Source organism: Venturia canescens, chromosome 5 (genome assembly GCF_019457755.1).
Source record: "Venturia canescens isolate UGA chromosome 5, ASM1945775v1, whole genome shotgun sequence".
Taxonomy (NCBI): Eukaryota; Metazoa; Arthropoda; class Insecta; order Hymenoptera; family Ichneumonidae; genus Venturia; species Venturia canescens.
In genome coordinates, this window is record NC_057425.1 from 1598311 (window position 1) to 1612895 (window position 14585).

Below are 14585 nucleotides of genomic sequence, written 5' to 3' on the forward strand. Positions count from 1 at the left end.
ACGGACGGGAAAAACGAGCAGAAAGTACGAAAATAAAAATCATAACGCGCCTCCGCCCTCGCGACGACGTAGTATGGCAAATAAACAATCCCGATTTATTTGATTACTCGAGCAAAAAATAGAAGCGTGTCCGGCTGAAAGGATATGGAATCATGTCGCGAAATTCACGCAACTGTGTGCACTCTTGAGCAAACATTTGGTTGCGTTGAGAATTCCACTTTTTCACTATTTCCCAGGATTCAATCTCCATTTCTGTATATATCTATGGAGAAGCACGATTGTACACAGGCATCGAATGCCTTGCATGCCTTGCTTGCTCGTATCGCAACTCTCTTTCTCTCCGCCCCTGGAAAACTCTCGATCGTGTGTCCACTCGAAAACTCATGCTTGAAACTCCGTGTACAAAATTGCTAACCGTCCTATACATACGCGCCTGTTTATTCCTATGTGTGTCCATCCCAGCTGGACTCTTCCAACAGAGAATACGATACAATCCGGCGTTGTCCGGGAAACCGCTCACTCGCGCGCCACAGTTTATTGACTGTTTCACATTGTCCAGGTGAGTCCAGGTCGCCGAAAGAGGTTATTGAGTTCGAGCCCGTGGCTTTGCATTCGAAAAATCGTTTTTGTTTGCCCCCCTCCCCGCCCTCTTGCCGACCGCGAATCCTTTGGCCTACAACTTATAATCCACATGCATTCCTGGTCCAATCGTGTATTAATATTCGCGTTGGATCCTAGGAGAACATCATTCGTGGCGTTACTTCTCGTTGGAATGCACAAATCGCTGGTAAACGAATCCGTACGCACGTGCGGATATTGAATTACTTTTCAAACGCTCGTTCAGCATCGATTTTTTCCCACGCCGGAAACACTCGTCGGGCTCATTTGAAGTTTTATTACTTTTTCGAATATTTTTATTTTTACTTAGTTTCAAGGTAAATTATGCCCGTAGGATCGTATTCTATGGAATTCTCCCGATTTTTGCTTCCTAATTAAAGATATTATAACTCTGAATTGATGTCAGAGATTTTTAATTTTTCAACTTATCTCGTGGCGAATGAAATTACAAGCCGTTAATTAATCGGGGATCCGTCACTGAACGAATCCCAAAGTTCGTTCGTCCCTGGCGAAAATACTACAATTTTTTATGTAAAAAATCGCATAGAGAGCGCGAAGGGAAAACACAACGGAAAATGGATCAAGAAAAAAGTATTAATAAAAAGGCTATGACGGGAATGGACCAAGCCAAGAAGAAACGAAATGCCGAAATCAGCAAATACGAGTGCTCATTACCAATTTCGTTCAATCTTTACCTTAACATATCTTTATTACTAGTAAGACAATCGTCTCAAATTTTTTCCCAGACCTTCATTATGTACTTAATTTTTATTGGGTACTTTTTTATAAACTTCATAAAAAACGTTCATTCGTAATATGGAAAGATAAACGATTTTTACCCTTTAAAAATTTGATTCGCGTTTCAGTCGACTGCCCATTTAAACGCTGTGCAAATTTCGAGACTTTTTAAAGAAAATCGTTTCGTGCATGAGCTACCTTAAGGGGAGTGCCACAATTGATAATTATTTCAGAGACCCCGGAGCCTAGAAGAGCCTCTTTCGTGGACAGATTTCTGTAGCCAGTAACTGGAGTAAGTTTTTGATGAGAGAAATATGAAGAGTTTGCATTTCATTTCTGCCTGAAGCTCTTAATTCAAGCTCTCATGGTCGAGCCATCAATGAGGAGGCTCCTAATGGTAGTTTACGAAAGTGGTGTCCACAGACATTTACTGAGGACGTCCAAACCCTCAACTTGTTTATTTACCAGAAGAAAAAGTTCTATGAGAGCTTTTGCAGGGGCGAGTTTCAACAGTTTGGAATTTCGAACAGGAATCGCTCCGCGATCGCCATTCGTGGCGATAAATTCGTAATACTCAGACACAGTATAACGTTACCAAGTTTAAATCTGCCACGAGAATGCTTACCGGAGGCGTGGTTCTCTCAATGAAACTCCGGAGAAGCACGAGGCTTTGAGTTGATAAGGAATTTTATTTTCAGAATCGCCATGTGCGTCCCTCACTCGTTCAACGGTGTTGGCTTATCCGTTATTTATGAAACACTTTGTGCACCGAGAGAGAGAGAGAGAGAGAGAGCGACTGTCGTCGTGAAAAGCAGCTCGATGTATACGTTATTTCGCTGCACTAAAGATATCTGACATCCTTTGTTCGTAACGATGAGAAACAAAGAGATTCCTCATCGCGTAAAGCGCATAGCAAGCTTTGACCCCGAAGGAAACTTGTCTCTCGCATCTCGTTGCAACGTCCTTTGCAACCGGCCCGCACCTTCCCTATCTAACCTTTCAACCCTTGCTGCACCCAGCCAGCAAAGTCCTCGACTAAAATGTCTTAATTAATCCACACTCTCGGTGCGCCCGTGCGCCATGCCCCACGAGAACAGGGCCTCGTGTCCGATTTCATGAACCCGAAATTAATTAGTCTCGAGAGTCTTCCGAACGGTCTTTCTGCTTAAGTTTTATTATTCTTTTAGAAAGCAGCAACTACGGCGTGGAACACAAAATTTATTGAACCGGCAGACTTGCCTTGGCAGTTACCACAAAAATGGGAAATTTCGGATCACAGGACACCGAAGAGCTGATCCTCAAATGTAATCCTTTTTGATAATAAGCTTAAGAATCGAGAGTCGATTACAGCAGCGAATTACGCGAGCGGTCCGTCATTGTACGTATTTTTGGCAAACTCTCGCGATTTTCTGTACTCGCTGTTTGCACGAACGAACCTATCGAGATGAAATTCGGGCTTACCGGACTAGAACTAATATCGCTTTCGTCGTTCAAGTCCTGAGCCAAATCCCTAAAACTATAATTCCATCAGCAGGAAGAATGCTCTGCTCTGTGGGATTCCCCCTGAAAATGGAGTTGCCATTCCCACTAACGAGAGTAGGATTCTCGTGGAATAACTCCGAAAAAACTTTACGGGCTCGCGAAATGACGCGAAAATATATTTTCCCGTGAGAATCGATCCGATTTTCTTACAACCTCAGACTGAGAAATTCATTTTTTTTTTTCAACGAGCCTCATTTCGGCGTGTGGGAAATTCGTCCCATGCTCGGCCAGACTACACAAAAGTAAAATTGAGGAAAGGGAGCAGTTTTTGTTTGAGGGTTTTTGGAGCAGGCCAAACGATGGTGGACTTTCAGTGCAAGCCTCGCCGATAATTTAACGTGGAAAACGTACAGCGAGGACAAACGTCAAGAAATTTTTGCACGGAGTGATTGGTCCTCTGGCCGATACCGCAGTCATTTCGTAACTGGAAACATTCGTGTTACTCAACGGGTAATTCAAGGCTGCGTGCGCGCTCGCTGATCACGGGGCTATAAACACGAAACGCATATACAGGCCGGTAGTACAAGCTGAAATAATTAATTGCTGGCTGTCAGAAGCACGCATAGAATCCGGTTTCGGTACAATTATAGCAATAGTAAACGTTAACGGTGGAGCAGTAATCGTGAGTCGTGCTTTTGCTTCGCCGAATTCAAATTGAACTGGAAGGCTTGTGTCAATCGATCGAGGGTCAGCTGAACCGGCTCTCAAACACTCCCTGAAATAAACTCGTTTGGAGATTAGAAAATATTCATCAAATTTCTCTTCGGCTTCGATCCCTTCCTGGAGAAATGTCCAACCATCGCAGATCCCTCGTGCGAATTTCTTTGGCCGAAAAAGGTTGTTCCGAAAATAGAACTTCGAAGGGAATGAGAACCTGCGACATTTTGGAACTGCTATTCGGACCTGGAACCGAGTAGGGTCGAGAATGGCTAACTTTTTTAGCTGTCAAAATATTTGCACACTGTTGCGTGAAAAAACGCTTTTTTTCGTTGAGCACCTGAATTATTGTGCTGGAAGAATCGATTCGCGGTCACAGAGTTTGCTGATCATCGCAGTTTCCAGCGTTTCAGTATTTAATGAACTTTGATTGCGATGGGTCCGAGTTTCAAGATGAACAAACGAACGGGCATGGAATTGGGAGAAAAAAAATAAAAGGACGGAAGTGATCGATGGAACGATGAGAAGGAAAGTTGAGAAGTTACGTGGATTCATGAAAAAGTGAGTTTGTTCGCTCATTAATTACGAACGCTGGTGTGCACGTTGGAGCACATGTCAGTGGATGCCCAAGGGACGAGCGTGTTTATCGCATTTGAGATTCCGTTGAGCTCAGCCAAAGCTGCCAACTCCTCTCTCGTGTGTAACGAAAAAACTTTCGTTAAGCAGATGTAATTCTGTTTTCTCAGATCGGTCAGGCGAGCCATCAAAAGAGTAAACAGCGCTTTCGCTCCCTCTTCGTTCCCCTTAAACAGCGAAGCTTATGCTTTTCTTCATGCACAAATCCACGCTGCTCTGGACTCTGGCACTTTGATGTCGGGCGCGTCGTTTGATCGTGTCATCAAGCTTCGAGATGCGGAGGGTGAAAAATCCTGTCGAAAAAAATCAGGCGTTCTCAGCTCATCTTGAAAACAGCAAAAACTCGTCGAACTGACACGTGCTGAGGAAGACGAAATTCGATTGAACGTGTCAACGAAAGCAATTTTCGTTCGAAAGTATGTTCAGTAAGAACCAGACCCGAAAAAAGCTTTTCCAATAAATCAAATATTAAAAAAACACATTCAACGTGATGTTTCAACGTTTGAACAACTCTTCGAGGTTCTTCATCGAGTTGCTGCCAAATCGAAGAATAAGGAAAGTATCGTCAATAAATAGAATTCAAAAAGAATCGTTTTCATTTTCTCGTCACGTGGACCCAAGTATTCTTCGCTTCCTTGGAGCACCCCATAGAGCTGCATCGTGACAATGCACTCTTTCAATTACCGACGATAATGTTTTTAATTAAACAATTTGCCTCAAGGAGTATTCAATCGAAGACTTTTTCGACCTCGGAAGCCTTTGGACTTTCACACCATAAATTGGTCCATTTTGACACCAACGCGTGAGAAAATTCTTTTTAATTTTCACCTACTGCAATGAAAACCCCCAAAGAGCAATGAGGAAAGAGTGCAAAAGGATTAAAAAACACTGGGCAGATCGTATCTTCCCATTCTCGTTTCATTGTGCGCACATTATACGCGCAATAAATAAAAGAGTCTGAAAAATAGGGGAGAGAAAAAGTGCATTGAAAGTACGGTAGTGAGTGAGAAGAACATTACAGGACATCCTGAGCATACTCCAAAAATGCTCACACATTCCGCTGAGCCAAGTTCACCAAACCAGGCCGGAAGTCGTGGAAGGCTGTCCTTTATGGCATCACGTACACCATTCTTGAGTCTATATCATATTTTATCCTCAACACGCGCGAATATTTTTGTTTGTATGCTTGAAAAAGCAGAAGCTTTTTCATTCTCGAGTTATCACACTGAGCCGTGTCGTTTCCTGTTCAACTGACATAATAGAAAATTTTAGCACACTTTTCATTCTTTCTTCGATCTGGCTAATTCTGTCGACAAATATGATTTCATGACAACGCGATTCGATGCACTGAACGTAGATCAGACATTTCGTCAGCTGCTTCGTGGATGATGCACATTTCATAGGGTAAAGTTGACTCCAAAATTTCATTGACTTATTTTCGAAAGGCTTCGATCGTGTTGGATTTTTTTCAACGACACGGACATAACGAATGATTCAAGCTTGATAAAAATTGAGTGGAATTCTGATCAAAATGGAGTCAAATCGTAATAAAAACTCTTTATGGAACTGAAGAGCTCTGAATACATTTTCAGCAACATTGGCCAGACATAAGTAATATTTGGAGACATAAATAATATTCGTTTTTTCATGAGATTAAGGTAGATCATGCCCGAAAGATCGTATTTTATGGGTGTCTAAATTGCATCGATTTTTACTTCCTAATTGAAGATATAACCACTTTAAATTAATGTCAAAGTTATTAATTCGAAATAATAAATCAATTTTTTCAACTTATCCTTTGGCGAATGAAATTACAAGCGATTCGGGGATTCATCACTGACTGAACCCGAAATTTCACTCGTCGCTCTGGTGAAAATACTATAGTTTTTCATGTAAAAAATCTCATTAGAGAGCGCAAAGGGAAAACATAACGGAAAATGAATCGAGAAAAAGTCCTCCTTTCATAAAAGAAGAATTGTCACGAAATCTCGAAGTGCGAGTTATTTTTGAAGCTGCTATAGACGTACTTTGATTGGTTGTCGATGTTGTGCTCGGAATTCGTTCATGTGCGTATTTCAGATCGTAGACAAAAAGAGAAACCAATTGCAACACATTCGATCGCGCGATCGTGTCAGATGAATTTATTTAACGACATAAAAGGGTGAAGTGATGGAGTAATTTAGTAAGCGAGTGATCTTACGCAATTGCTATTCGACCGTAGGTACCGTGATTTTTGCAACGAACTATTCGAAACAATTGTCCTGAGTAATATTTTTATTTAAAAAGTGTTAAAACAATTAAAGGCAAGCGCGCGCGGTGACCCTAGTATTAATAAAAAGACAGAAGGCTATGACAGGAATCGACCAAACCATGCAGAAACAAAATCCCGAAATAAACAAATGTGAGGTTATACGAGTGCTCGTTACCAATTTCGTTCAATCTTTCACGTCATATATCTTTATTACTAGTAAGACAATCGTTTCGAATTTTTTCTCAAACCTTCATTAGATATTTCATTGTAATTGTGTACATTTTTCATAAACTTCGAAAAAAGCGTTCATTCGTAATATGAATAGATAAACGATTTTTTACGCACGGTCCCTATAACCCTGTGTATTTTTCTTCATATTTAAACACGTTTATTTCATAGCCAATAAGACGAACCCTTTAAAATTTGATGTGCGTCGACAAGCCATTTAAACTCTGTAAATTTCAAGACTTTCTTAAGAAAATTGTTTCGTGGACGAACTACCTTAAGAAGCCTGGCAGAATCCTGTTACGTTTTTCAGCCCAAGGGACAACGTCGGCTTTCAGGTTATCAGTAAAAATGGCGAATTATGAAGAGCGCAGGCGAGTTCGACAACGGGAGAAAATCCATTCACAAAGCGCGCTTTCGTCCCATCAAATGAAAATGAACTTCGCACCTGATCTTTTCATCCCGCGGAACTTTTGTTCCGCGTTCCGTGCATGAAAAAAGCTCGATTTTCCTGTACGCACTCGCGATGACCCGCGAAGTAAATTCAACTATTAAGATAATCCACGCGGCAGACATGGAAAGGGAAACGCGCCTTTTTTCGAGGCTGCGACAGGCGAGAGTCGTGCAAAATTTATGATCCCGTGTCTCCGTCACCGGAACACCCGCCGCGCTTTCGTTCCCGACGCGTTCGAATGCCACGCAGGGAGCGAACATTGCGTGCACTTTCATTGTACTTCAACCCAGGAAATAACAAAATAAGGCTATACATTTGAAAGATGTATAGAAAGCACGTAAGCCGCCTATAAAAAAGCAGCGAGAGCTTCGAGATCCCATTCCTTTGTTTTCTCATTTTTCTTCCCTTTCGTTATTTACGCTATCGAAATGAGAAGCGAGCGTTACCGCCGCCTTGTTTATCGCAGCCACGGCTGTCACATTACCGAGTTATTGCAAATCTCAGCTGCTCAACGTGAAACAAACTTTTCATCAGATCGACGAACCAATATAATTGAACCGTTCATTCCAGTCCAATGATTAAGCCACCGAGGATAAAAATGAAAATGACTTTCGACCAAAGCAACATCCTGCTTTCTTCTCAACACACTTTCCTTACAACTTCCTGTCCGGCTACGCAAATTACTGAGCTTTTTCACCTCCTCGCAATCCCTCGTCGTACGCGCCCTCTAAGTGCCGAAACAACCATAAAGAGCCCGCGATATGAGAATTTATACACTCACTCGCCCAATGCCCCTTGAATATCAAGACACTTTTCCCACCTCCGAACACTCCCGGTCGACCGAGCACCTCGTGCCTTTGTACATATATCGCGATTCGGTATATAGCACTTTATATTTATGGATGTGAGTCGACTACAGCGATCCCAGCTTGCACCGCTTATCACGCCGATTCTCACGAGAGTAACAACTCCGATAACGATAAACGGTTTCTCTCGTACGTGCGTGGACCACACCGACACATCGAGGCGAGTCTGTTGTACGCGATGAAGATCGTTCTCGCCTTAAAAAACGAGAAGAGCGAGGGAGAGGAGGACACAAACGTGTGTTACGAGGAACGTTACTTCTCGCAAGATTTCTCCGCGCCTCGCACCAAGTGCGCCGAGTTCCATGTTTCCCCATGAAGCCTTAAGCTCGGTGCGCCACCCCCGGAGGGTGCTTCGCCTCCCATTGCTCTTGCGGAGAAGAACACGAGACCGAGCGGACGAGACTTCCGCGCAGCATTTCGATCCGGAATTTAGAAGTTTGGTGCTTCGAGTTGTTACGTCGCGTGCGTGCGTCCCTGTGGATTTTATGCACGAGATTCTCTTCCCGAAGCAGAAGAATTTACGGGGGATTACAGTTCTGAAGGGATTTTTGGTATTCTGCGATTATGACAGAAGCTCTGGCGCTCGGTGCCTGTCGCAATCAGGCAAAAGGAGAGTCGAGAAATATTGTGGTCCTTATAAAAATGAGGCTTTTGTACCGCAAGCGTTCCCGAGGCTTTGCTGGTTTATTTGAATGGAAAAACTGAATGATGCCTCAACGAAATTGAAACATTCTGTCAGCGTTGCTCTCCCGCTGCTTACATAAACTTCAACTTCTAAAATACCGAGAGTGTAGAGACATTTAATGCGGTTATATTTTCTCAACGCATGGCCCAGGAACGAAGGAGCCTCCTGAGAATAGAAATATGTTACCGCGCACGTGTTGAGATGTAGATGTACGTGTGCAATATTCCAAAAGCGAGAGAAACACTTGATTCCAAGGCGACTGGCAAGCGGAGGGCCCTGCTCGCTCTCGCTTCCTCGCACTCGTCGGAGTTTCTCAGAACTTGTTGTCCTCGCTCATGCCGCAGGATCCCTTCGCCCAACATCCCATTTGTTCCGACCTTAAGTACCTGATGTATGCCGTGCCCAGTCTTGAGCTTACGCGTCACCACCAACTTAACCCTCCATAAAGCATGTGTTAGTGCTCCATAAAATAAGGAGCTTCAGGCGACGAGACTGTTGCCCGAGATTGAAGAATTAATGTGCCAAATAAAATTCAATGCGGAGCAACAAATTGCTGCCCAAAGGAAATTAGTTGAGGAGAAGAAAAAAATCGACGATCTCGAATTCCCTCGAATAATTTTCATCGAAATTCACGCAAAAAGCTCTGCCAGATACGACTTTTTAGGGGGGCGGGGGGGGGGGGGGGGGGGGGGGATAAAATGTTGGAATGTCTAAAATTTCGAACAGCTTAAATATCGAGTTTATAAAATTCGAATGATGGAAAAATAAATAAAACACTTCAGGCTCGAAGGACGTTCACATAAAAAATAGAATGTAACAATCGTAACAATGGAACGACGACTGAAATATCGTTTTTCCGAAATTCCGAGTGTCACTCTTTCCATTAATAAATTAGTGCGATTAGCAATATTACGAATATTCACAATTTCGAAAATGTAACGAATGACTAAATATTACTGAGGTTGAAATACTGAAACGCCAAAAAGTCGAACGGTCAAAGTGGCGAAACGTTGGCAAGTCGACCGATCAAAAAATAAAGAAATGCAGCGGAGCTTAAAATACACGCGACTCGCTAACTCACTTGCTCAGACCGGTGATCTCCAATTTCGAAAATCGCCATATTGACTTTCGCCTTTTCGAGCCATCGCTATTCCACATATCCAAGTTTCATAGCAGGCTCGAAAAATTCACTTTCGATTTTCCGCTACTCCATATTCTGGTCTATCAATAAAACAATAACTCTCCACTTTGAATTCGAAAATATGAACTTTTGACATTCGTATTGCCTGTTAAAATTGCATTCGAAATGAAAACTATCGAAATACTTTTCTCCAATCTGATATTACGAGTTAAAAAATTTTTCAATGTCGACCGTTCTAAAATTTGGTTATTTGACATACCGAACCCAGCACCCACTGTTTCATCTCGCATTTGTCCCTCGTCACACTCCTCCGAAATCTCTTGAAAATCTTCAGCATCACCAGCATAAATGAACTCGTATATACGTGTGTTGAATACTTACTCGAGTATTCATATCAGCCCCCACCAAATAGTAATATCGCTTTAATTATGCGCGCGCTATATACTCGGGCGCGGAGTGTGTTATTAATTTTCTGTCCTGTCCTAAGCGTCGTGAGAGACTTACTGTTACGAACTCCCAAGGAGGAGGTTGATATCCAGCTCGGTGTAACCTTACCACCGCGAAAACCACTGTTACCCCCGGCGCTCCATCGTCATATATCCCAGTCGAGGAGCAGAAACCCCCGGGCTCGGTTGCTTCCCCCTCGCTCTCAATGACCTGGCAACGCGACTCGCAACCAACGCGTTTACCCTCGTTTCGATCTGTAACATATACGCGCCTACGGACGAGCGTGTTCAGCTTTGCAAACTCTCGAATTTCAAAAGACCGTCAATCCACCGATTTACCTCCCTCTGCGCCCAACCTGAAATCGTCCAAAAATAGTGCAACTGCGGGGAGAAAACCGATTTTTCTGTCCAACCAAATTTTTCTTGGACCAGCGAATCCTCGGGGACGAAATCGGCTTCGTTGATTCGAGCACTTTATTTGCTGACTCGAGTGAACGAAATTCTGTTCCCATTTACGTAATTGTGTGACTTTCGAATCACGAAATAATGCTCGAAATCATATTTTTCAATAATTTTCGTAGCTTATTACGGCTGTTTCGTTGTTTTGTAACAAAACTGGTATTTGGGTGGAAGATTCGTCATTTGTTTTAAAGAGTAATTCACCGAAATCACTGGCCACGCAAATGCCTTTATTTTTCTCACTTTTCATCACGGTTGCGTCGATTGCCACGATTGGCGGAGGCTCTCCCTGAGAATTTTCTACTCAAGGCCAATAATCGGTCAGCCCATACTGAACGGCGTCTAACGAGCGAAAATAAGCGAGAATATTGTCAATGAGAAGTGCCACGGTCTGGCCCATCGGTACTCTGTACCTGACGCGTTCCATCAGTGCGATAATGAGCAGGCGAGGATTGTTATAAAAGTAGCGAATGAAGCCCTTGAGGGCGTAGGAAAGGTCGATTTTTTTGTTGCGGACGAGCCGCTGGAAGGTTTTGACCTGGGGGATTTTGGCATGATCTCCAAGAGTATCGAGGAAGAGGCTGATGTTGAAAACGGAATTGCCGAAAAACTGATCCATCTGCAAAGTGGCAGGATTCGCCTTGGGCATTTTGACCAAGCGGGGCACGAGGTCGACGATGGTTTTCTCGACGACGGAGTCGGACTTGGTGCTCCGGGCCATCAGCTGCACCATGGCGGACACGAGGTCGTAAGGATCCTTGTAGTTTTTACAGCAGGCGCCGGTCGTGTCCGGCGACCAATTGGGAACCTTGTTCAGATGCAAAATGTCGCAGAGGAGTCGAAACTTTTCCATCTCGATCGGACTCATCCCGTCGAACCTCATGTTCAACATCAACACGGCGAGCACCGGCTGCGTCAGGAGTATCCGACCGTCCTGGATGCTCCCAAAGAACATGGCGAATTCTTTGCCCAGCGCATCCGCCACGTCCTGGTCGAACGGTTGCCTCCACTCGTCGCCCAATCTCAGATACGGTATTATCTGCACACCGATGTCGGTCAAGAGGTTTACTCCGCCCACGGCGTTGAGAATGCTCCTCAGGAGTTCCCTGCGCTTCGTGAAGTACTGGCCCAGCTCGTTGACCGCGCTCTGGCAATAGGCCGGGCCGACGGCGTCCAGAGATCTCAGGAGCCAAATCACTTGGCCGATTTGATTCGCGCTCATCAGCTCTCCGAGACGAGGCACGATGTCCATCGTGTGGACCCCGTTCCGGCGTATTTCCGCGTAGAGCAAGCGCACACTCGATCGTATTTCGCGCGCGAAAGCCCGGCTCGTTCTTTGGTACATGAGATAGCCGAAGAGAACGAGCATGTTGTCGCGAAGCGTTGTCGCCGTCCAGGCTCGAAGCACCATCGCATCTCCGTCGAGGAGGGGTGTCGACCTGCGAAAAAAATCGCACGTCGTTTTGTTCACGTCGTACAAGTTGCAGCTCGATATTTCCAGCTCCGGGATTTTCTCGTCCGAGTCCAAGTGCACGTAGCCCAGGTGGCCGAAGTTGTAGTCATCGAGGAGGCCGTTGAAGCTCGTGTTCACCTGGCTCTCCTCGGCCGGGGACGACTCCGCGGCCTGAAACATCCAGCCGTATCTTCACAGTGCTAAATTTCACTCCCGAAATCACCTACCTGGCGTTAGCTCACCTTCGCTAAATAATAGATTAGCAAAAATCGCGTTGCGCGCAGCTGCAACATCGCATCCGCGCCGCTGGTTCACCGGCGTTTGATTTTCAATCGCGTTTCAATTCTCCTCGATCCGAAATCGCGGACGACGTCAACGAATCAGTTATAAATAACCTTCGCATGATTGATATTTATTATTTCGCTATGCCGAGTCTTATCGCTGACGAGCCAGGCACAACGTCGTCGCTCGTTGCCATTGTCGCTGGTTAACCTTCAAAATTGCAGAATTTCCTAATCTTATTACACCGTGAACGGAAAATCACGAATCGAAGACTCGATGAAGCCATTGGCGTACTTTATCGTGTCAATCACTTCACGTCAATGTGCCACCGGATCAAATTTATCTGGCTCGCTGTTCGTGCATTTTACTGAACCCAGACTCGAACTATTTCCAACAGATTACAACGAATCGCACGGGGACGAAAAGTCTGTCCTCGACGATGAGTTTCGTAACGTTTTACAGTTCGGTTTGCCCCAGACGATCGAAGGTCAAATCCAAATCAGCCAAAATTACACTAAAATTAAAAGCTGAGCATAGAAATCAGTTTTTCGTTTTCTTTTGATGTTCTCGCATTTTTTTTTAAATTTTTGAATCTCCGGTAAAGAGCCTTGCCCCAACGCCTTAAAACTCATCGAAATGTTTGTGCGCTGAAAATCGTGCAGCGATTGGATTAACCTCTTTTCTCTCCCGGCACTCCTTCCTTAATGAGCAATGTTTCTTGCAATTATGATGAAGCTAACGCGTTGAAATTCACGTGTACGTATTTTCAGGCTACGGGAGCATAGCGCCACGTTCAACATGGGGAAAAGTCGCGACGATGGGCTACGCGGCACTCGGCATTCCGTTGACCCTCGTTTATCTCTCGAGTGCGGGAGGTCTGCTCTCCAGATGCGCTCGGGGTGTTTTTACTCGAGCTCTTTGCTGCTGTCTGTGCTCGAATTGCGGCTACTGCTGCTACGACGAGAGGCGAATGCAGGTGAGGAATGTTGAAGGGTCGATAAATATCGTTGAAATGAAGAAAAGCAAGTCTCTCTGTATTAAAATGTAACGAAAAAAAAATTGATCATTGCCTAACTTTGGCACACTTTTGCAATGCCGTTTTCTTCCCCCGCTCGGGCCCCAATGCCGTTTCGATACAATCGATACTTTGCATGCACCAAGGAGAAGGAGAGACGGATGAGGAAAAAACGCCAGCAGGAGGAATTGAGCCAGCAGCAGCAACAGATGCAACTGCAGGAGCCTTTCTACGTGCGAGCAAACGCCTCGACGTTTCCGGGCTCGGTCGACATAAAGACGAGCCCAAAGGATGAAATATCGAGCCTCGGCTCCGGTGACAGACCGAACGTCACGATATTAGCGCCAATAAGCATCTGCCTCGGGGCCATGCTCTGCTACATTGTTGCCGGAGCTTTTACCTTGTACAAATTAGAGGGCTGGAGCTTCGTAGGTAAGACTTTTATGAAAAGTACTAATGAGGGCTTCAGAGATGAATTAATCAAGTCAATTCGCACGATGCCTTTGACCTCGCCGTTGAGATTTTCATTCTCGTAAAAGCTTCTCAACTTCCGTTCAAAACATCATTTTCAATTTGAACAGTCGAGACATGAAAATTCTCGACTGTCTCGAGGTCAAAGGGCAAACTAACGAAATGGCTTGGCTTTCAAGTGATAGAAGTTCATGAAAAACAGTTCAAATCTTCTTTCCACGGGCTCAATCGTACTTTTTACTTTCTAAGCACATTTACAGCACAATTCTTTGCTCCGGACCTCGAACTTTCCATTCCAGATCGTTCTGCTTCTCAAAGTCCGATAAAAATTAAGGCCTCGTGTATATCCTAGACTTGCAGCAGGCGAACAAACTCGATTTTCTTCATATTTTTTCGACAAAAAGATAAATGTTTAGTGAAAAACTGTGAACGACATTCATTAGTACATATGTTCGTGTACTTTTGTGCAATTTTTTTCATCAAAAACTTTCTTAAGGAAGTTGAGGCTGTACAGTCATTTTTTTTACCCAAAATTTATGACCTGTACCTTTCAAAAGTTAGGCCAGTTTACAGTTTGGCAATGTTGCATACACTTTAAAGAAAAGTTGGGGAAAAAAAGACGAAAAACTGGTGAAAGCTCAATCGA

The 14585-nt window shown here is 44.2% G+C and overlaps 1 protein-coding gene across 4 annotated transcripts in view; it reads left to right on the plus strand.

The window, feature by feature from the left end:
- The window catches only part of LOC122411200 (TWiK family of potassium channels protein 7-like), a 47200-nt gene that overhangs the window by 26166 nt on the left and 6449 nt on the right, over positions 1 to 14585 (plus strand). For 3 of the 4 annotated variants that reach the window (XR_006261115.1, XR_006261116.1, XM_043419829.1), the window contains exons 3-4: positions 13224 to 13429; positions 13615 to 13900. Coding sequence is in view for 2 of the 4 variants with exons in the window: in XM_043419829.1 (XP_043275764.1) it covers positions 13224 to 13429; positions 13615 to 13900 (492 nt within the window). In the remaining 2 variants the exon portion in view is untranslated. The remainder of the gene's footprint in view (positions 1 to 13223; positions 13430 to 13614; positions 13901 to 14585) is intronic. The other variant, XM_043419830.1, reaches the window with a different exon arrangement.